Source organism: Peromyscus californicus, unplaced genomic scaffold (genome assembly GCF_007827085.1).
Source record: "Peromyscus californicus insignis strain IS unplaced genomic scaffold, ASM782708v3 Scaffold_7__1_contigs__length_154581171, whole genome shotgun sequence".
Taxonomy (NCBI): Eukaryota; Metazoa; Chordata; class Mammalia; order Rodentia; family Cricetidae; genus Peromyscus; species Peromyscus californicus.
The window spans coordinates 54,302,139-54,325,961 of NW_026294595.1; the positions used below are offsets into that span (position 1 = coordinate 54,302,139).

At 43.0% G+C, this 23,823-nt stretch overlaps 1 protein-coding gene across 3 annotated transcripts in view; it reads right to left on the reverse strand.

Moving 5' to 3' along the window:
- The window catches only part of Ttn (titin), a 273,083-nt gene that overhangs the window by 196,947 nt on the left and 52,313 nt on the right, over positions 1-23,823 (reverse strand). The window contains exons 45-60 of one of the 3 annotated variants that reach the window (XM_052723590.1): positions 10,382-13,024; positions 9,313-9,591; positions 6,401-6,964; positions 5,183-5,464; positions 4,800-5,078; positions 4,092-4,370; positions 3,715-3,993; positions 3,312-3,599; positions 2,925-3,203; positions 2,548-2,829; positions 2,175-2,453; positions 1,784-2,062; positions 1,400-1,678; positions 899-1,186; positions 489-767; positions 60-341 (exon numbers count right to left, since the gene is read on the reverse strand). In XM_052723590.1, coding sequence (XP_052579550.1) covers positions 60-341; positions 489-767; positions 899-1,186; positions 1,400-1,678; positions 1,784-2,062; positions 2,175-2,453; positions 2,548-2,829; positions 2,925-3,203; positions 3,312-3,599; positions 3,715-3,993; positions 4,092-4,370; positions 4,800-5,078; positions 5,183-5,464; positions 6,401-6,964; positions 9,313-9,591; positions 10,382-13,024 — 7,140 coding nt within the window. Of the gene's footprint in view, positions 1-59; positions 342-488; positions 768-898; positions 1,187-1,399; positions 1,679-1,783; positions 2,063-2,174; positions 2,454-2,547; positions 2,830-2,924; positions 3,204-3,311; positions 3,600-3,714; positions 3,994-4,091; positions 4,371-4,799; positions 5,079-5,182; positions 5,465-6,400; positions 6,965-9,312; positions 9,592-10,381; positions 13,025-16,601; positions 22,847-23,823 lie in introns of those variants that run through there. The other 2 variants (XM_052723591.1, XM_052723592.1) reach the window with 2 other exon arrangements.

Here is a 23,823-nt window from a genome sequence, read left to right on the forward strand (position 1 = left end):
AGAAGCCCTGGAGCCAGCAGACAGCCCTGCTGAAACACAAAGCAGAGGCCCTCACGAACCTTTCACTTTCAGCTCAATGCTGCAGCTCGCAGTGCCTGCGTCATTTCTTGCTTCACAGACGTAAGTCCCACTGTTTTCTACCCTGGCATTAGAAATCTGGAAAGTGGCTAAACCATCCACAAAAGAAATGCCGTACTTCCTAAGATCTGTTATTTCATTCCCATCCAGATACCAAGAAACTCTGATTTCAGGAGTGCCTGTTACTTGGCATTCAAATGTTGTTGACTGTCCATTCCTCAGCACTAGCACTGGACTGGGCTTCTTAATAAATTGAGGAGGTTCTAAAGATGAGAAAAGAAAGAGAGTGACATGCTGAATGTTTTTTTTTAAAAACGAAGTTCAATGACCAAAACCGTTTTCTTAACGACCTTTCCCTTCCCAAAGACAAGCGAGGCAAGCAAGAAAAAGAGGCAATATAGAGAGCAGACCTTTCACAAAGAGGGTGGCTTTACTGCTGGCGGTGCCAACGTCATTGCTTAGCTGGCAAATGTAGGTCCCAGAGTCAGCAGCCTTGGCAGAAAAGAGCTCTAGAATGGTGGAGGTGTCATCCTTCCAAAGCGAGCGAGCAGCCCCGGGGTGCAGCTCCTTGTTATCTTTAAACCACTTTATTGTCATGGGCGCAGTGCCCCCCACAAGAGCTTTCAACTGAACCCTGGTGCTGGGATTCACATCCTGTGACTGTGGCTTTTCTACGAAGTAAGGGGGTTCTGGGATGGAAGAACAGGAAGCAGAAGAGAGAGAGAGAGAGACAGGTTTATTTTAGAACTCAGCAAAGAAGAGGAGGCATAAGAAGTTCAAGGCAGTACAGCTGGGGGAGGTAGAGAAAAACATGGCCAACCTTTGACAGTCAGGTGGCCACTGCACTGGCTGTGACCCGCCTTGTTGGTGGCAGAACAGGCGTATGTACCGCTGTCTGTGCCTTCCAGCTGACTTATCTCCAAGAAGGCAGTGTTATCATGGAAAGAGAATTTGTACTTGTCACTAGCTGATATTTCCTGGTCATCTTTGAACCACTGGATGCTTATGGGATGTGATCCAGCCACTATACATTCTAAGTCAATAAAAGATCCTTTAATGCTGTCCATTTTCCTCAGTTTCTTGGTGAATGAAGGAGGTATAATAAGATCTAGCCAACAGAAAAGCAAGAAAAATTTAGGTTAATCTAGCTATTTGTTCTCTCTCTCCCTCCCTCCCCTCTGACCATGGAGTGCTAAGGCATGAACCCAGTACCTTGCACACACATGAACTACACCCATAGCCCTCTATTTTTCTCTTCAAATCGTACGAGAGGAAGGGCCCCTGAGACGCTCAACTCCTCCCTGTAGAAATCAATACCAACCTAAGACATTAATGCTAGCCTTGCAGCTGCTTCTCCCAACATCATTTTGGACCTCAAAAGTATATTCTCCACTATCTTTCTTCTCTGTGGAAATAATCTTCAGTATTGAGACTGTGTCAGTGACACTGATTTTGTATTTTGGACCCAGAGTAAGTTCTTGGCCATCTTTAAACCATTTGGCTGTAATCTCCTTAGTCCCTGAAAATTTAACTTGCAAAGTGGCCGGGTCTCCTTGAGTGACATCTATGGACACAGCCTCCTCCGTTATTGTTGCAGGTTCTGCAGAAAACAAAGGACAGATGTGGGCTGTGAAGTGCCCTGCTGAGAGGTCTTTAATCTGCATTTTTTTTCCCCCTCCAACCTAAGGCAGTTTTCTGAACCAACCTTTGACTGAGAGCAATGCAGAACACCTTTGTATGCCTGCATCGTTTTTGGCTTGACAGACATATTTCCCATCATGCTTGACTTCAATACCACTCAGGTAGAGACTAGCCACGTTGTTCTCAAAAGTCATTCTTATGTTGTCGTCCTCAGTGATCTCGTCATTGTCTTTTAACCAAGTCACTGTGATTGGCAAGGAGCCTTTCAGCGTGGCCTGGAAGGCGGCTGTGCCTCCACGGAGGGAGCTGGTGGTCTCAATCTTCTTAATGAAGGATGGGGGTTCTATCAGAAGAATGAGTTCTCAATCAGTACCTGCTCTACAGCAAAGCTGCAGCTACACACTTAAGACTGGTCTGGGGAGAAGAGCCCGTCCGTCAGCTAAGCCCACACTGACCTCTTAATGTCACCCTCGCACTGCAGGTGCTGCTGCCCACCTCGTTGGTCACCCGGCACTGGTATTCACCCGCATCTGCAGCTACAAACTTGAGAATCTGCAGACTAACCAGCTGATCCTGAATGAAGGTTTTGTATTTCCTACCACTGCGCAGGGTCGTGTTGTCTTTGAACCAAGTGATCTCAAAGGGAGGGGTGCCTGCCACCTCGGCCAGCAACATGACATCGTACTCCTTCAGTACTTCAATGGGCTTAAACTCCTTGGTAAAGTAGGGTGACTCTACAGTAGAAGAGAATGGCTTGCGTTAATGGGCGGGGATCTGTGCTACGGGCCAAAAGCTTGGTCATGTGGAGGAGATACAGCGAGAACAAACCTTTGACTATCACAATGCTAGTGCAGTGGTCGCTACCAGCCTCATTTTGAGCTTCACACATGTATTCACCACTGTCTTCAATGGCCACATCTGTAAGCTTTAAAACGGCTGTGGACTCCACAAAAGACATTTTGTGTTTGCTGCTCTCTCTCAGTTCTCTGTCATTCGCAAACCATGTTATTTTAATTGGCGGGGTGCCCGTGACTTTGCAGGCCAGCTGAGTGGCATCTCCCTTCTTTAACAGTTGTGACAGCTCTAACTTTTCAATGAACGTAGCAGGCTCTGTGGAAGGGAGGGAGTTATTAAGAAACAGCAGAAAGAATAAAAGAACGTATGTAAAAAGGGTCACACAGAGGCATCAAGAGAAGACTGCAAACCTTTCACAAACAAGTTTGCACTGCACTCCACACTTCCGGCCACGTTGCTGACTTTGCACGTGTATGTGCCTGAATCCGAGGTTTTCACTGCATAGAGTTCCAGGGAACTCTCTAAAGCGTCTTTGGTAATGTAGCAGCTTCCACCAGAAACCAGCTCTTTGTCACCCTTAAACCATCTGATGGTGAGAGGAGTGGATCCTTGGAAAGTACTCTTCAGGCAGACTGCCGAGCCGGGCAGGACATCCCTGGACCCCGGCTTAATGACAAAGCTGGGTGGTTCTGAAGAAGAGGCAGAAGATAGAAGTCGAAGGAGTTACAAGTCTGGACCCAAGGGAAGTAGACTTGATTTGAATATTGGGGAAGTAGACAACAAAGCCCCTAGCCAACCTTGCACAATCAGGGCTCCGCTGCTGTCTTTGCTCCCCACGGAATTTGTGGCCCGACAGGTGAAATTCCCTGCGTCATTCATGTCTACCCTGCTGATCTCCAAAGAGGCCGTGCCTTCCACAAATGCCATCTGGTATCTGTCAGAAGCCGTGATTTCCTTGCCATCCTTAAACCAGGACACCCGCATGGGGAGGGAGCCAGAGATTTTGCAGTCTAACCTGCAGGTACCGCTCACAACACTGTCCAGGTTGCGTAAGGGTTTGGTAAAAAATGGAGCAATGTCCCGATCTGTTTGTGGCGGAAGAGAGAAAATAAGATCAACATGGCCAACTGCTCAGTGGTTTATCTTTGGGTGCTTTTGTTGCGCTTTTAGAGAGAGATGGAGTTTTCTAAAAATACTAACCTAACACAGTAAACGTGGTCTCGCAGGAACTGCTGCCCACTTCATTGGAAATCTCAAATGTGTACTGGCCACTGTCGTGCAGTTCAGCCGAATAAAACTTCAGCTGGGCAATGTTGTTTTTAAAACTGATTCGGTACTTTTTACTAGCAACCAGGGGCCTCCCGTCTTTGTACCACTTGGGCTTGAGCTCTGGGGTGCCTGAGACTGTGTACTCCAGGGTGGCTGGGTCTCCTGCAGTCACTTGGATCAGTTCTGCTCGCTCAATGATTTTGGCAGGTTCTATAAAAGTATTAGAGAGTTAGGACTCCTTGGCATGAATCAAGGCTTCAATTTTAAGTGAGAAAGCCAATTAAAAGTTAAAATGTTCCTACACAGACCTTTAACTATTAGTTCCCCGACAGATGTTTGGCTCCCGGCTTCATTCTCAGCCAGGCATGTATATTTGCCACCAAAACTAATCTGCACATCAGGGATGGTCAACACCGCAACTCCATTGGAAAAGCTCATTTTAATTTTTCCATCTTCTTTAATGACTTCTTGGCCTTTCATCCACATGACAGAGATGGGTTCTGACCCTCTCACAGCAGCTTGTAAGGTCACAGTCTGTCCTGCCAGAGCTGTGAGATCATCTACTTTCTTGACAAAGGTTGGTGGTTCTAGTTGAGGAAGAGCATACACATGTGTCAGTTCCCACACACTCTCAACCCCCATCTCTACCGCAGGGTTCAATTTGGGCTACATGTTTCCCATCTCACAGCATTTGTGTATTAGAAAGAAGAGAGAAACTATAGGAAGAATGAACAATTCCATTCAAGAGAGGCACAGACTACAAATCTTTATCAGCAAATAAAATGACTGTTTATGTAATTTTCTTCTGTTATCAGAGAAGAAATATTTCTATTCATATCAAGACAAAGACTGAGTGAAAACTCCGGGCCCTAAGTTCAAATTAAGACACAACACATCTTAAAGGTTAGAAGAAGAGAACGAATTAACTTTCTTTCTGTGGATTAAGAAAGCTATTTGGACAATTTATTAGAAAAATACCCCCCCCCCCACACACACACACATACACACACACTAACCTTTTAATAAGTGCGTTGCGACACAGCCACACTTTCCAACTTCATTAGCGACTACGCATTCGTAATCGCCAACGTCCGCACTATTGAAAGACGCGATTTCCAGAAACACAAAAGACTTCTGAGCAAACACCCTGTACTTTTTACTACTTCGAATTTGCTTCTTATCTTTAAACCAGCTAATTTCAAAGGGTCCCGTGCCTGCAACTTCACACTGAAGCAGCGCGTTGGCCCCTCGCACTATGTCTGCGGGCTCAAGAGTTCTGATGAAAGAAGGCGGCTCTACAATAAAGGCACGGAAGCACAGGGTAAGTTGTGAGGCACCAGCAAGCCAAAGGAAAAGTCGCTCAGCAAAATGAGGAGGAGCCGGAGCTCAGGAAACCGACCTTTGATAACGACTTCAGCACTACAGCTGTCGCTGCCCACGTCATTCGTGGCTTCACAGGAGTAGGTCCCACTGTCATGGACCTTGACATCAGTGATGTCGAGGATCGCCTCAGAATGGGCAAAAGAGATGCGGACCGTGTTGCTTTCACTAAGTTCTCTGTTATTTTTAAACCAAGTGACCTGGATCACAGGTGAGCCTTTCAGCTTGCAATGGAGGCGTGCTGATTCACCCGGGAGCATTAGGTAAGAGGGGTCCACCTTCTTCACAAAGGACGGTGGTTCTACATGATGTGTAGTTAAAAAAAAAAAAAAAGAAAAGAAAAAAAGGAAACAAGATGGAGATGATGACCGAAGCATACACACCACAAAAGAGAAAGCAGACGCACGTGACAAAAGACAGAGCATACAGAAACAAATCTTCACAAGACTTCTGCACAAGCCGTGATGCTTTGAGCCCTTTCCTTCATTTGGGACCACTTTCCCATCTCTTGGTAAAAGGAAAAAAGACACGAGCAAGCAGACTGTATCCATATGAAGAGTGACTTTCTGAACGAAGACATCGACGATAGACATGCTAATGTGGATGGGGGTAGGGTATCCCACCAGGCCTCAACCTATACAAAGCACTACGGGCAACCAAGAAATGCTGAGGGCAGGAGGAAGAGTCTTCCTCAGGGAAGAGCACATCACCTGGTTATCCAATAGCAAATGATTTTAGTACTAAAAACATATGTACAAGTAGGATTATACAGACAGAGCAGGTTGTAATTATGTATTTAGGCATATATGTGTGTGAGACAACAATTAATGAAAAAAATGGTCGTGAATTTGAAAGAAAACAAGGAAGGGAATATGGGAGGGTTTGGAGAGAGGAAGGGAAATGGAGAAATGAAGTAATTATTATAACTTCACAAAATGAATATTTAAAAAGAAGATGGTTAAGAGTTGCCTACACATGAATTCTTAGAAGAAATTATAAGCAAGATTTGTTAATTGCCTTTTTAAAAGAGCCAAAGTAAGTAAATAAAGAAGATTAAATAAAAATAATAAACCAAACTAAAAAAGCCAGCAGGATAATGTCAGGACTTCCCCAGACCCAGAGGTTTGCCTTAGGAATTAAACAAGTACCAAAGGGTGTGAATGGTACAGCTAACAGTCTTTCTCCTAAGGCTTCCTTGCAGACAAGGAGGTGGCAGATGGCTACCCTGCACTCTTACCTCTGACCGTGACTGTGGCAGATGAGGAGCTGCTCCCAGCCTCGTTGGAAGCTGTACACGTGTAGGTTCCAGAATCTTTGAGTTTGGCCAGGGGGATCTCAAGCGATGCTATTTTATCTTCAAAATAGATCTTGTAATCTTTGCCAGCAGGCAGTTTTTGACCATCTTTGCTCCACGTGACTGTGACTTTCCTGTCTTCATCGACTTGGCACTCCAGGTGGATCTTCTTATTGATGGCCGACTGCACAGCCTCTAACTCTTTAATGAAGTGGGGTTTGTCAATGATGGTCAGCTCTGCTTGGCAGATATCGGCTCCAAATTTGTTGGAAGCCTTACAAGAGTAAACCCCCCTGTCCTGAATGGTAAGATTGGAGAGCTCTAAACTGTGTTTGTTATCGGCCTCTGCAATCCTGCAGTTAGGTGACGGTGACAGGGCACTACCATCTTTCTGCCAGATGGCCTCGATCACAGGGGTCCCTGACACTGTGCAGAGGAACTTGGCTGCCTTACCCACGAAAGTGGTAAGGGACTTGGGTCTGGAGAGAAAGGTTGGTGGATACGCCTCTGCAAAAGAAAGGTTTTCGTGTTACATGTGGTCTTCACCGAAGTTCCGCTGCAATTACATAGTCTAAGACAGAGAAAAGATGACTTAGGCCTTCAGGTGAACACAAGACCTTAGCTTAAATAACAATGCAGTAATAAGACCAAAGACTAGGAAAGGAAAGGGTTGAGTGCTCTTGACAAATTGTCTCTAGCTAAGGAAAGAACAAATGTTCCCTCATGAAGGGATATTATTACTAAAGCTTTGTCTGTTCAGAGGGTTAAGGGTTGGGAGGATTTGATAAGCAATCCAGCTGGTATTTTAATTTGGTAAATTAGAAGATCAAAAAGGAGGTAAGAAAAGGCACATGAGTTGGCTGAAGATGGGGTAAGATATTACAGAACCTTCCAAAGGTCTTTCTAACTGTCTGATAAATGCCAGGAAATCCTTAAATCACATAACTTCAAATGCACCCAGGAGGGATTTTGCACTTATAAAAATATTTCACAGCAAAAGCTTCCCGTTTCGATTCTCCATTCTGAAGCAAAGCTTTAGGATCTGCTCCTGCGGATAGAAGACCCAGAATCTCTCCTTGTCCTTTGCTCCTACAACTGAACCTTTGCTTCAGGCCCATTACTGAGCTGGGCTAATTTGGGTCAAGAAAATCCTTAACTGTCATTAAGAATAATGCCACCATAGAGGAAAGCCTATGAGGCCTCAACCCCTACAGGCATGTAAGGGCTACTGAAAGTGGGAAAAATAGTCTTCTTCAGGCAGAAGCGCATCAAATGGTTATCTAATACCAAATAGTCAATCCTGAAAATATACAAGTAATATTATACAGACGGAGCAGGTTTTATTTAGGAATATATACATATATATATATATATATATATATATATATATATATATATATATACACACACACACACACAATAATTAATGAAAAGAGAGGCCATGAATAATGAAAAAAGGCAAGGAGAAGTATATAGGAGGGGATGGAGTGAAGAATGGGGTAAATGATGTAATTATATTATAATCTCAAAAAGAAGAAGAATGGCAAAGTCTTGCTGTAGGGGAAGACTTTGGCTCCAGAGTGAAAACCCCCTGGCTGGGTCACTATGGGCAGGTTTCTTAATCTTGAAGATTTTTGATTGTGTGATAAAGTGACAGAGTAAAAGATGCTTTGAAGAATTCTTTTTCCTGAGGTGGTTAAGTGGGTTCCCTCCCCCCTGACATTCTCACTGAGTAAGACTCACCGCCCAAGAGCAACCTCCCTCTACCCAAGCATCTGCTCTTGCATCAGAGTCTGAGGCCACCAGCAAGAAAAGAGGAGGAGGGGGAGATAGGTAGAGAGGGAGGGAGGGAGGGAGGGAAGGAGGGAGGGAGGGAAGAAGGGACAAAAGGGAAGAGTGGAAAGGGGAGGGCAGGGGAAGGAAGGGAAGGGAAGGACAGACAGACTGATTTTTTTTTTTTTTGCTAAGGAGGAAATTCAAGCATTTGATGAATATTAACAAATTGAAATTTACCCTATGTGTCAATTAGGAAATTAAAAACAGAGTATTTTGGTTTTTGTTTTTTTTTTTTTTTTTTTTTTTTCGAGGTACAGTTTCTCTGTGTAGCTTTGGAGCCTGTCCTGGATCTCGCTCTGTAGACCAGGCTGGCCTCGAACTCATAGAGACCTGCCTGCCTTTGCCTCCCGAGTGCTGGGATTAAAGGCATGGGCCACCTCTGCCCAGCTCCCCTGTCTTATTGTAGGACTTTGTGTAATTTTAGCTGCATATTCTGATTTATTTGAAATTCTGGCTTTATTTGTAACTCTGTTTCTGATTGGTTATTTAGGTTCATATTAATTTTTTGTTTTGGGTTTTTTGTTTGTTTGTTTTTGTTTTTGGGTTTTTTTTTTTTTGTTTCTTTTGTTGAGACAGGAATTTTCTGTTTAGTCCTGGCTGTCTTGGAACTTACTCTGTAAACCAGGCTGGCCTTGAACTCAGAGATTCACCTGCCTTTGCTTCCCAAGTGCTAAGATTAAAGGCGTGTACCACCACCACCCAGCTATTTATTTATTTGTTTTTTAGTAGCACCAGAAAGTCCTCAAATATTTCTTATTAAGTGAAGCCAGGCTCATTTGATGACTTAATATGCTTCTTCCCCCTCCCCTTCCCCCCACAGACAAAGGAACATTTGCTTTGGCAGCTGATAGAAATGTGACTATAAAGAATGACTTGTCCCCCATCCCCTCTGTGGTTCTTAATCAGCGTGATGCCATGGCAGATCTCCAGCTGGTGACACCCTCCGCACCTGTACAAAAAGCAGCACACACAGTAATATGAACTGAGGGACAGCCTCCATGTCAGTGTGTGGCATTTACCTGTGACAGTCAGTGTGGCCGTGCAGCTGACACTGCCGTACTCATTGGAAGCTTTGCAGGTATACTCGCCACAGTCCACAACCTGGGTTCTCAGGATTTCCAGACTGGAGACGTAATTTGAAGATCGAATAGAACACTTGTCGCTCTCATAGATTTCTCGGCCGGCTTTGAACCACTGGAACCGGACGTTGGGGGCACCTTGGATCTCACAGGTGAACTTGGCTAGGTGTCCCAGGGCTACTTCCAGGGGCTCAATTCTCCTTTTGATCACAGGGGCAGCTGCAAAGGAAAGCAGAACCCATTAGCACGCCTCCTTGTCAGGCATTCCACATTCTATTTTTTTTTTTTTCAGATTAACTTTTGTTGCTGTTGCTGAAATAAAACAGTTGAAATCAGTGAGGCAGGTTGCAGCAGTCCGGGACATGTGACTGGAAAATGAGAATGGTCGTGAAGGCAAAATCCCAAAAGGACAGAAAAGCAGCTTGTGACATTTTTAACCATTACTCTGCAGTGAATTGGGGGGTGGTGGTGGTAGTGGTGGTTATTAACATGTGATGCTATGAATGTGCATGCATAACAACAGGATGTATCATTGAAATATTCCGTGCTGGCTAGTAGCTGAAAATAAGGTGAAAACGTGATATATCAACTAAAGTGGTAAAGTGAGCCAATAGCCAATAAACAGAAATAAACACAAGTAGATGACTAATCATGGTCATTTTGAATTTAGAGAAGAACCTGGCCCGAGTGACTATGTACTGAGAACTTCTTATTACATATTATCCCAGCATTTTCATATGAAAACATATTTATCATTATAAAACATATGAGAATATGTTTTATTTAAAAAATAAGTAGCCGTGTGGCTATGAAAATGGACTACCTAGCAAGGCAGTAAGAGAGAAAAGGAAGTCGATAACCATGATTCCGTCTTTACTTCTGTCATTCCTGTTCTAAATAGCTGGCATTCTGGAAAAGTGGCAGATCAGTGAAGATTCAGTGGTGAAATCTAAATCATAACCACCCAGTGGGTATTAGAGCCTCATCCATTTCATGCCTAAAGTCCAACCTCTTTCTCTGACAGTGAGCTTCGCTGATACTGTCACCTTTCCATTGTCATTTGAGGCCTCACAGACATACTCTCCTTCGTCCTCTGCCTCCACTGGGTCGATTACCAGAGTGTAGGCATTCTGATCTTGTAAACACTTGAACTTTGTATCTGAAGGCACCAGTTTACCCTTGAAATACCAGTTCACCTCCTTAGCATTTGATATGAATGATGTAAGGTGGACAGTCTGGCCTTCCTCAGAAACGGTATCCACTAAGTGTTTCAGTACAGTAGGGCAATCCTCAGCTAAGGTAGCGTCAGTTTCTTGTGACTTCACTGTGCTGGCCTTCTGGGTGACACTCTCTTCTGGGGCCTTCAGAGTCTCAGACTGGGGAGCCTCATTAGCATCTCCATCTTTGAAGTGACTTTCTACATTCAAACAACTGACCTCTTCTTTGGAGACGAGATATCTAGATACAGTTTCTGGTTCTATGATGGTCTCAACTTTCTGGACATCTGAAGAGTGGTCTATTCCACCCTGCACACCTAGTTTGTCTTCTTTCTGAATGCTCGGATCCTCAGCTGTTAAGATGTTTCTTTCTTCACATACAAGGGAGCACAAGGCATCCTTAAGCTCAGTTTTCAGGTTAGCTATTTGAGGATCTAGGTCTTCAATGGTGATGGTTACCTCTTCAGTTAGTGACTTAACTGAAGTAATAAGGTAGGTGCACAGGATGCATTTGGGCTCTTGAGAGAGGCCTATGGCCTTGACCTCCACCTTGTCAATGTTTCTTAGCCACTCAGAGAAAAGACTGTCTTGCTCACTGGCCACTGCGGCTTGCAGGGCCCTGCGGACCTGAGTTTTCAGATGTAATTGCTGCTCTTGGGGCAGACCAGGACACAAAGCTTCCTTAGTAAGCAGGTCACTTCCGTGTACCTCCTTCAACCCTTTTATTGCCTCGGGCTCTTTCTTAGAGATCAAGGTTTGGCTGGTGGGCACAGTCATGTCCTCTGAGTGCTCTTCCTTGAGGAGGACCTGCTTTTCCTCAAGTGCTAGTGGCAAGCTTAGAGACTTGCCTTCCTCGGTCCTCTCTGCAGCATCTCGCCCTGTGCTTTCTAGTAGGTCTGCATTGGCCATCAGGATTTTGCCTTCTTCTGTGCATGTGTGTTCCAAGGGGACTTGAGGCTCCGAGTGCACATTAGAGATCACAACATCAGGACCCTCTAGACTTTCTACATGTCCCTCGGCTAAGCTGTGACATAGGAGGAGAGCTCTTGGGTCTTTGTCCACTTCAGAGACTATCTTTTCTTCTAGCTGAAGTGTTTCTTCGTCAGCCACAGAGGACGGAAGTGAATGAGCAGCAGCTGCTGGTAAAGACTGAGGATGACTCCCTCTGGGTTCAGTTGCTAAGGTCTTCAGGGGCCTGACAGAGACTGAACCCACTTTTGCTGCAGATGAGGCGTTTGGGAGGATGTTCTCAGGCTCTTCAAACTGCTGAGTGTCTTCTCTGGGAAGGGTTCTCTGAGGCTGGACAGTCTGCAGCTGTGAAGTAGGAGGTGGCTCTTTGCCTGGCTGTGTGTGAAGGGTACCATCAACAGAAGGAAGTTCCCCAGCGCTCTCAGGAGTGGACATGACAATGGGTTGCAGCTTCTGAACCCCTATAGTCATCCCAGTACTCAGTTCACTGTTGTCAACATCATGCTCATAAGAGAGCTGCAGCTTTTCCTCTGCAATTAAAGCAGTTTTCGAAACGGCATCCTTGACAAGAGCTGTAATTTCTTGCTGTGAGTCAAAGGCCTGAACTGAAGGGCCCCTTGCAGATGTTTCCAGAAAATCCCCAGGAGCTCCTGATGTGGACTCGGTTTTGCAGGAGGCATCGGTCACATCTGTGTCTTCCAGGAGCACAAGAAGCTCTGCCACACAGGTGGACTCCCCCCACACGTTCTTAGCTTTACAGATGTATGGGCCGCTGTCTCCCCTCTGGGGGTCGTTAACAATGAAGGTCCCAGAGCCATCAGGATTGTGAATGATGGTGTAGAAAACATTGGTATAAAGCGGCATGTTTTCTCTGAACCACAAAACAGTAGGGGGAGGCTCTCCATGCACCAGGTATTCAAAGACAGCAGGGGTCCCTGGAGCACAATGGACTGGTTTTAACTCCTTGAAAAAGTAAGGAGGACAAGGCTCTTCAGACTCTCCCAGAGCTTTCTTCACGGCAGAGTCCTTGCACCGCTCTCCTTTGGGGGTTATTTTTAGGTAGGCACTACATACCGCTTTACCATATTCATTGCTGGCCATACATGTATACTCCCCCTCATCCTCAAATCTGGTGAACAGAATGATCAGGCTGTGGTTATCCCCATCAAAGACAAATTTGTAGTCAGCAGAAGGGGTTAATAGAACCCCATTAAAGAACCACTGAATTTTAGGCTTGGGGCAGCCAGTAACAGTAACCGACAATTTAGCCACATCTTCAATGCTTATTTCAGCATCGGATACTTCTCTGATGAAAAAGGGGGCGGTGCCTTCCTGTCTGGAATCAAACTGAGTGGCATAGGCAGGAGGCTCAGATAAAAGTTCAAGTGTTTCATTCATGTTACGGACGTGAAGATCAGAACTATAGGTTTGAAATCCTTCCCCGGCAGACAGAATACTAGCAATCTCTGTGTGGAGAAAAGTTATTATGATGTTATGATACAGATTTGTTTAACAGACAGTGTCAGTCAAAGAACTGGATACCAATTACCGGCCTTCTGCATTGGAATTGGACTGTGGAGAGATTAATTTATCAAAAACACATTCCTAAATTTTCTTAGCCTATTACGGAAAATCAAGCAGCTATACCTACGATACAGAAGCAACTTTCTGTCCAGTTTATCTTGTAGGGTTTACAGATGAAGTTTGAAGAAGTGCTAGATAAATATTTATAAACCATAAATGCAGGATTATTTGCATCAGCTTCTAAAAACGCATAGAATTGTTATGCAGGATTTTCTTGAGTCTAATAATTATTTTTCAAAGAAAAAGTATATTTTAGCTAATACTTCTAATTGTATATCAACAACAACAATTACAAAAATGGGGGCTAGCCAGGCACAGTGATACACATCAGGAATCCCAGCATGTGGAAGGCTGAGGCAGGAGGATTTCCAGTTCAAGGCCAGCTTGAGGCCTTTCCTCTATCAAGGTTCAATTCCAACTCCTGAAGGAATCACTGTTGTCTATTACTAGAAAATCGAGTTTCCCCTCATTCAAGTAACTAGCCAAAGTACTCCAAGAAATGTTTTATAATAAGATATTAGTTAAGAAAACAGGGGAAGCAGAAATAAGAGGAAATGACTCCAATATCAAAATATTGGTGATAATTTATTGTGTAAGTCAGTTGTACAGCATTATTGAACAGGGATACCAAGTCACACACACTCTTTCAGTAGTACCACAAACAACCAAGTGAGAGGCATGTAGTTTATCAACAGAAAGTGGAGTCTTAACTCAATCTGCTGGGGAAGTAGGAGTGTCATGTTACTTGTAGTTTTATTGCCCAAATGAGAAAGCAGTTTTATCATTTTGTTAATTCATTTTCCTTACATTACACTGAATGGTTTTGTGTCTTAATTCCTTACTGGTCTAGCATTTTAGTATTGAAAGACAGGCCTCCAATCTGCAGGCTAGAAAAACATTAGTAAAACTTGTCTGTAGCACATGGAATACTTACTAAGCTATTTGTGAGTGTCCCTAATAAGCCACCAATAGGCCTCATACACTTACATCATCACTAAGGGGGGCCACTTAGCTTTGCTTCTGTGCTGGGTACATTCGTTTTCCCTTCTCTTAAATCCCCAAAATGCTTGCAAAGGGAATGGATGTGGATATAGTTAAAGTACCCCGAATTGATAATACGTTAAAATATTTTCAAAAGTTTCCCCTATTTACACACACACACACACACACACACACACACACACACACACACACACACACGCATGCACACGCACACAACTACAGTAAATGAGCCTCAAGTCTGCCCAAACACGAAAGCTGTAGTTAAAATTACCCCAGTTGACAGCATCTCATGACATCTAAATTCAACTCTGTGTAACACATAGAATTATTTATCCAGCATCAGGGAAATTACTATCCCAGGCTTTAAAGCTGTGTGTCACGGAGTGAGAAAATAGGAAGTTCTACTTAACTACTGTAAGTGTGGGGAAGGCTTATTTTCTTCTTTCAGCTATTGTTATTCAACAATCTTCAAGTTCAAAGCCTCTGAGACTAAGGGAATCATAGTAAGAAAAATCAAATAAAGCCTTCCTTATGTGAACAAAGGTATATACTTAAAAATCAACAAATATGAAAATATCTTCCTCCTTCCCTGTTTTCAGTTGCTTTTCTGGGTTTAGAATGTTGATTGCGTTTGTAATATGTGGGTAAGTGTGCTTGTCATGTTGACTATGACATAGATTTCTAATTAATTAAACATACAGTATATGACTAAATGTAGAAAAACTCTTAAGTCTCCTTGCTCCAGAATTAGCTTTACCAGAATCAGATTGACAGTGGTGTGGTATATTTAAATTGTTATCAAAAGGTATGTACTCTGGTTGCAGCGAAAATCATGTTCCACAATTGTTTATCACTGGATGATGGTCACTCAAAACAAATACATTTAAAAAAATTTGGATGGGACAATCAGCTAGTCTGCCTGTTTTCTACATATGCTTTTAATCTTTTAGTTTGGATGATGTGAAGAAATTTCCATTGTGAGAATAACATCAACAGATAAAAGAAACATGATAAATATGATAGCTATATGAGTTCTTATGGAAATTCAATCTGAAATAAATGCTATATGTTTAATAACCAATATTAAGATGGCCAATACAATCATGGTCCTTAAATATTGCATGTGCAGGCCTCAAGTGCAATGCAGGTGATGATCATAACTTAAGAATGGACCGTTAGACTGACAATCTCATTCTCTCTTCCATTGTTTTCCTCCTCTGTTACAAACTGAAACTCATTAAGTTATATTTAGAGTCGGTAGCCCTAGGTGACAAGGAAGCTTGGTGTTGACTATAACACCTGAGGCCTTCTGATCCAATTCCACATTTTAATGTAAGAAAACTGACTTTTTCTTATTTATTATAACTTATATGCAAAGATCAAGGTCCACATTGGTTCATAGTCATAATACTAAAGTATTTATCAACTATTAAAACTGAAAAACAAAATTAAAATTCACTTTATAAACAAATATCCTACTGGGATTTGAATGTTTATTAAGGTCTAGTTTTAAAGATTAAAATTCTATAAAAATAATAAGAAAACTTACTCTATTGTTTATGTTTTTATATAGATATATCCCTAAACAACAAAAATTATCATATTGTCTCAATTAATAAAGTGTCCCACCTTTTTTCTAATTTCAGAGGTCTTGATATTGGTGTACAGTTAAAAAATTTATATGTAGATGAATATGGTGATACACCCAGGTTGATGATAAATTAATGCTGCACTTTCACTTGATGCCCAAAATGAGAAAATAAAATATTTCCACATGTGGAAAGATCATTATCTCTGTTTGCCCTGCAAGTGTTTAGAAAAGCCTGCAGAGACTTTGACCCCTCCAAATTCAGTGATAATGCAATATTCAAGATAAGTAGTAAAAATGAAAATATCTCTTAGAAGCAAAATTCATTCTCAAGATTGCAACATAAGTAGATTATGAAGCTGGCTACCATTTGGGCAAAGCTGGTTCTGTTGCCTGCTTTGCCATTCTGCATCTGAGTAAATCAGCATAGGTTTGTCTGAATGCGAAGAGTCTTAGCGTTCAAAACTGACTTAGGGGTGGAGGGTGTTTTCTCTTACCAGTTTATCTACTGCTGATCCAATATGGTCCTTTTCATCCCACTTCTGCACCTGCAGTTTACCTGCTAAAAGAGAATGCTGAAACACTCTGTGGGGGAGGGGTCATGGAAAAGTAGAAACACACACAAACAATTGGGTAGCCAAGGAGGTGTTTAATCGTGCTAGATGGATAACACACAGTGTAACTGATACAAGTGATGGTTTCAGTGTTTAGATCACAGAATATTTACATGCATTACAAAGATGAGGTTTCTACACAGAGACACCATTCTCCAGGGGTCTTCAATGTCATGATCCAAATATAGTGGATACATTTGGAAGGTTGCTCATCCACAGATACTGGGAATGACTGAGGCCCTGAGAAATCCCACTTTAAGAGAGGGTGAGTATGGCAGAGCTCCTAGCCTCTCCTGAATTGTTCATAGCTACACAGCTGTACTCTCCCCCATCACTTTTGATTAGGCCTGTTATGAACAGATTGTGGAACCCTATGCCACTTTCCTCAGCACTGAACCTTGATCCTTGGACCAATTTTTCATCTTTGTACCAAGAAACCGTGGGTCTCGGAGAACCACGAACTAAACACTGGAAATACGCTGCTGTCCCTAAGGGGGCGTGACAATCAGAAATACCTTTGATAAACCTGGGAGGGCCTTCTACCACTTGGAATTCAAAAAAGCTGTCAGCATATTTGCTTCTTAAGACTAATTCCTCCTTCTGACTGCTTACGGTCACTTTGCTTGTCCTTGTGATCAGAGCAGAGACTTGGGATTCTCCCATGGTAAGGAAGCCTCGGCAGATGGCTTCTCCTGCACTATTCAGAGCTCTGCACCTGTATGTTGCACTATCAGAAGGGCTGACGTCTCGGATTTTAAGGCTATGACTCCCTTTCTCCTCACTGATTACATACTTCATGCCATCTGGCTCAATGCACATGTACTCCTTATACCATTTGACTTCTGGAGTAGGGATGCCTATGACAGAACATTTGAACACAGCATCAGAGTTTTCCGGAATTTTAAAATCACAAATGGGTGTTATAAAGCGAGGAGGCATTTCAAATGCTTCTAAATCAATGTTAAAATCTGTGCCTTCTTTCCCTCTGGACTGCATACCAGGATCTACCAGATGCAGTGGAAGAATATCTAAATTCACAATCATGCTTTTATGATCAGGAGTAAATTCAGGGACTGTGACTATTTTCACCTGCTTTTCAAATTCCTTCACATCTTTTTCACTTAATTCCACTTCCAGGACAATCTCTTGAGGGGAAGGTGTTCTTGAGGAGTTGGCATTTTCCAAGTCAAACTCCATGATGTGTTGGTGGGTTACTGGTGGAGGGAGGGCCACAGCCCTTTCCTCTTGGGGTATTATGTCTACATGTGCAAAGCTTTTTGCCTCCCCTATGATGTTCACTGCATGGCACATGTACTCTCCCCCATCTCCTTTTTGTATGTTAGAAATTTCCAAAGAACACACATTGCCCACCCTTTCCATTTTGATTCTGTCATCCGGCTCCAGCAAAGATTTATTTCGATACCATTTCACACTAGGGACCGGAAGACCTTCAACTTCAATGATGAAGCCCAATGTTGTATTTTCATATATCTTCCTTTTGCTTAGAGGTTCAATAAAAGATGGAGGCATTTCATTGTCTTTGGGTTCGATGGCTTCATTAGGTGTGCCGAATGAATCCGAACGCCATATTTCATACGATGAACTCCTCTCTTCTGTAGGTGTATGGAAATGTTCATTTGGAGTGCTGTCTTCCCGCTCTATTTTTGACAGGTTCGTGTTTACACTTCTAGTATGGTTTGGTCCTCTAGTAGGGATAAAATCTCTCTCTAGTCGCTCCCCTGGGGGTGTGGAAAATCTCTCCAGAGCCTCCCCTGGGGGTGTGGAAAATCTCTCCAGAGCCTCCCCTGGGGGTGTGGAAAATCTCTCCAGAGCCTCCCCTGGGGGTGTGGAAAATCTCTCCAGAGCCTCCCCTGGAGGAGTGGAGTATCTCTCCAGAGCCTCCCCTGGGGGTGTGGAGTATCTTTCTGGTATTTCGCCTTCAGAAGGTGTGGAGTATCTCTCCCCATTTTCCTCTAAAGGTGTTGAGTATCTCTCAAGAGGCTCGCCTCTTGTACTTGCTAGGGATTGCTCAGTTAGACCTGAGGGCTTAAAATATAAATCAGGAGACTTCGGAGATTCTAAATGCTCCACAGACGATGGCGGGCTATAGAACTGTTCTAACTCGGACATTTCTTCACTGCTTGTACTTCCCAGATCAATTGAAATATCAGACTCAGGAGAATAGGGCCGCCCCAGGGATTCCTGCTTCTGGTTGTAATACTCATACACAGTGTTGAAAGTTACTTCTTCAACCTCCATTGAGGTGACTGACTCACTCTGGACAAGCTCACCCTTGCGTTTGCTCTCTCTAACTTCAGGCACCTCATACTTTCCCACAGCAAGTAAGTACTGCGTTAGGGAGTTCTCGGGACTCCTCTCTTCAGTTGTTTGGGCCTCCTCCAACCTAGGAAGATCTTCAGGAAAACAAGTTTCTATCCTTTCTCCTTCCACAGCAGAGAAAGAGCTTTCATTCTGAATGTGAACTTCATGATAGGTTTCTTCTCCTGAGGCCTCAATTGTTTCTCTTATCTGCTCCTGCTTATCTCCAGTCATCAAGAATGGCAAGCTCTGACACAGAGAGAGCTGTCTGTGAAGCTTGTCTGCTCCCTGAATGTCCTCTCTGGGGTCTTCCAGAGTTCCATTGTATCCCTGAGTCACACCCAATGCTGGTTCCATGGTGGAGCCTTCTTCCATTTCAGGAACCTCCAAAAGTTCTTCCTCACTGGCTACCCTTTTCAACTCTGAGATGAAACTATGTCCATTTTTCTCTGAAACATTAGTTTCTCCTGTATCAGCAGGTGATGTCTGAACTAAAGCCCACGATTCACCATGCACTGCTTCAGAAAAAGACTTAAGTGAATGATCGGCTTTTAAAATTGCTGTGGTTTGTTCCTGAACATACTGAAAACTTAGGCAAATAGGAATTTCTTCTTTGTGGTGTGTTTCCTCTTGGTTCTCAGTTCCTTGGCCCTGGAATACCTCGCCTGGATTTTCTATGTGAGAATACATTTGCTTTAGATCAAAGACAACGTCTTCAGGACTAACCATTTCTGAAGTATGTTGTTGAATTTCTAAAGAGCTTTTATCTTGTTGACCATTGGCCAAGTCTTGGGATCTTATGCCTGCACTTTCTATCTGTGAGTGAAACTGCTTTAGGTCAAATGTAACAGGTGTTTCAAGCCCACCCGTTTCTGAAACTATGGCTTGGGCTAGAGGGTGAGTTTCTTCCTGTTCCCTCTCTTCTACTTCCAATCCCTCAGGAGCTTGAGAGGCAAGCTGCTTCAGATCCATAACAATGTTAGATGACTCTGCTTCTATGTGTGAAGATATTTCCTCTGTCTGATGCGTATTTACTCTCAGATTGCTCGAGTCTGATTCTCTTTGCTTCAAAGAAAACTCTAGATCATCCAGCTTCTTCTGTGGGGCACTAACAAATGATTTCTTGGTCCGTCTTTTTTCTAGAACTCCCTTCTCTGCACGGTGCAGCTTTTCAAATGCAATAATCTTATGCTTCACCTTTTTCCCTGGGTAGTACCTTTCTCCTCCAAGGGCTTCTTCATAGGTAGTGACAGGAGAGGCTTTCATGTCCTGAACTGCCTCAGAGGTTCTCTTGGAGTGGATATTCAACACATAATCACTTGGAGAAGGCCCTTGTGTATTTCTCCATTCTGGTTCTTGATTTCCAAAGTCATCTCCAACTTCTTTTCTAAAGCTAGCTTTGCTGAAATCATCAACCAATGGATAAATGGCGTCCCCTGCTCTGAGTGGCTGGGAATTTCCACTTATATGTTCTTCATCTTGGTATTGTAGGAAATCAGCCCTGTGTGGCTTATCGATGTCTGAGGGTCTAGATGTGCCTTGCATAGATTTGGATAGTTTTTCACTAGATGTTGTACAGTATACTTCATTTTTCTTGTCCACTTGCCCAACTGTCTCAAGACTTTGAAAATACTCCCTTACAGTATATTCTTTTATATTTGCTTGGGAAGCAAAGGGACCAACTGGATTATCACAAAAATGTGCCCTTACAGATTCCTCCTGAAATTGTGCTTGTTGACTTTTAGAATATTGTTCAAAAGTTCCACTTAGATTTTCCAACTGACTGTATTCCTTGTAAGCGATGGGTTCTACAGTTAAATCCAAAGTACTCTCGGCTATGCCTGAATCATTTTCAGCCACACATTCGTATCTTCCAGAATCTTGTGAACTGACCTCATTGATATATAATCTATGGCTATCATTTACATTTTCAACCTCAAACTTTTGATTCTGCTTTATAAGAACACCATTATGAAACCATGTGACTTCAGGCTGAGGCTCTCCTGCTATTAAGCATTCAAGCATTATAGAATCCCCTTCCCTACAACTGGCATTCCTTGGCATTTCCTGTAGCATTCTGGGTGGCTCATTAGTAATATCAGAGGAGAATATAAATTTGTGTTTTGGTGACTGGGTGGTTTGATCTCGAGGCATTGCTTCTGGCTCCAACTCTAACAGTTCCCTGTGCTCTTTGTCCTGTTCTGGGGTTGGGGTGGCTGCAGTTATCTGAATTTCTACAGGGAAGGACAGCAACTCTGTGTCTGCAGAGGGGAGCTCTGGGGGTTGAGATTTTAACATATAAAGATGTCCTTGACCCTCTTGACTGAAGGATGGATGAGGACTTCTAGCCTGATCAAACACCAAGGCCAGCTCTTCGTCCTCCTCTGTGTAGTCAGGCCACACTGGAACCTTGTGAGGCTGGGAATCATGCCATGACTTTGCCCTCACTCTAAGCACAGCGGTTGCTTTTACTGTTCCATACTGGTTAAACAGCACACAAGTAACCGAGCCTCCATGCCAAGGCTGAACAGACGGAAAAGTTAATGTGGAGTAGTTCTCGAATGTATGAGTGGTAAAGCCTTGACTCCGTGGTATTGGCATCTCATTGTTATACCATGTCACTATGGGCTGAGGGTACCCTTGAAAATGACATACAAATTTACAGCTATCACCCTCATAAACTTCTTGAGACTCAATATCCTGAAGGAATGAAGGTGGGCAGCGTTGTGGATGCTTCTGAAAGTAAGTTTCAAAAGGTCTTGTTTTCTCCTCCTGCTTCTCAGTTTTGTGTTCTTCCACGTTCATGGAAGCAGAGCATTGTTCTTCTCTCCAGGCCCTCTGTGTTCCCCCCTCACTATCTACATCTTCAGTTTCTTTAATATTTACAAGTGTATCCAAAGATGCCCTGGAATATGGTGTGAGAACGTGAGACGTCTTTTCAGGAACCTCACATATCCCCTCACTCTTATATTCATATGTTTCCTGACTAGAGGTGAACGTTGATTCTCTGATCACAGTGCTGTTCATGGCTTCTTCAAATTGATCCTTTGCTTGCATGTTTTCACTTACTAGAGCATGCTCGTAAAAATAGTCTTTTGGTAGGCTTTCTTCTAGAAATGTCTCTTGGCTCAGGCTATTTTCAGTCTGGAGAACTTCTTCATCACCAGTTGCTTGGAAGCTTGAAGGAGGTTCCCTATTTTGATGTATTTGACTAGGAAGGGAGTATGGATTTTGGATGATTCTCTCTGCTGAGTTATCAACCCTATCCCTGTCTTCAGCAAACTCACACACAAATCTACTCTTCACTTCCTCTCTAGAGAATGGAGCATCTCTCACAGCATCCTCACTTCTCACAGTCTTCGAGTTTATTTCAGATGATGCATCTAAAAGAGAAAATTTCTTTCTCTCTAAGAAGATTTTTCTAGCCTCCCGTAATCGCTGCAACTTCGTTTTGGTCTCCTCATCTAGGAAACTTTCACCTACATTAAGGCAACCTCTGCCATCAGATTTACTTCCTGACCACTCATTGTCACCATACTCTGCTCTCCTGACGGGGCTCCCTGTGCTGAAGTGTATTGTTCTCATCATGCCCTTTGGTTCCATACCTTGTTTCTTGTTAAAAGGGGAGCCAGTAAACCTCAGGTCAACCTTTATCCTCTCCTGTTTCCTTTCACCCAGAACCCCCACGTCTTCAAAGGTCTGCTCTGCCCTTTTCAGAAATTCTAAGTATCTCTCATCCTGCCCTTTCTGGATAACATGCAGTGATGCGCTGGACTCGGCAGACCCCTCGCTATTAACTGCCAAGCACCTGTAACTTCCAGAATCTCGGCCTTGGACCCTCTTCACTTCTAAGCTAGAAGAATGTTGGTGTAAATCATTCTCAGTTCTTATAACCCGACGAAGACCTGTTGGGATGGGCCTATTATTATGAAACCAAGTCATTTCTGGAGTTGGACAGGCAATCAGTCTGCACATAAACACAACAGGTTCACCCTCTAAAACATACTGAAATGTGAGTTTTTGAGTAAAAGTAGGCTTGAAACATTCAGGCCAGGAGCTTGTGGATGACATTCTACTTGCATATCTCCTCGCCATCAGGGAGCGGTGGTCTATGTCTTCAGGGTCAGAGAAGGCACTGCGCATGTCTCCTGCATGTTCTGCTTCCCCCTCAGAAAGTTCTTCTGCAAAAAGAATTAAATTACAAAGCATTTTACTATTTTCCATAGCACTCAAAAAAGTTGAAAATAAATGAAATTGCAAAATAGGAAATGAAATAAAGTGCATGCTACAGAGTCTCACAAATCCATAAGAAATTCACTCACCATATTTGTTCGAATAAACGCAACACCATGCTCTGTTTAAAAGATTCTGACACGAAAATCGTTCGTTGTCTGGTCTGCTTTCTTCAGACTGCTGAAATTTCTTCTTGAACAAGCAAAAGTGCATTTGAAAAATACCATATTCCTGTGTGTATTTGTTTTGAGAGCAGGACAACTTTGCAGTTTTGATGGCTAAGAGGAAAATCTTACCTGACTTGCAGAGAGTAGAATAAACGCCCTTTCTGATCCTTTTGATTGCGGATTAAATGGTTAGATTTTTGAGAATTAACTATTTGAACAATACAAAGAGCTATAATCATAAGTAATTAGATGAAATAAAATGAGAAGGCGTTTATTCGAACTAATACAGCTATAGAATCACAACATTATGCAAAGGAAAGCAGGCAAGGTTCACATGAGATAGCTATCTGCAAGCCAGTGTAAGAGACATATCAGTGTTAAAGTGATCTGTGTGCATGAGGTGTAGACCCAGAATGGGAATGGAAGGTTTTCACACATCCTAAACACAGTTGCATTTCTACTATCATTCATTCATGACATTGCATTCTGAAAATGACAGGTTAACGCCCATTGTTCAGTTCAGTTCACCATGACTTTGAAAACAAACTTCTACTTCATGATTTCATGCATTAAAATGACCAACTGCTCATAGTACACACTTTCCAAGATGGCTGCAAACACAAAACTGGGTGTGGCTGATAAAGTTTCAATACAAGATTTAAAATTACCATTCAACAAATTACTGTGAAGTGCACATAACCATCAGCATAGTAAACCAGGCATGCGACATAGTAATATATACTCGAAGAGATATATTT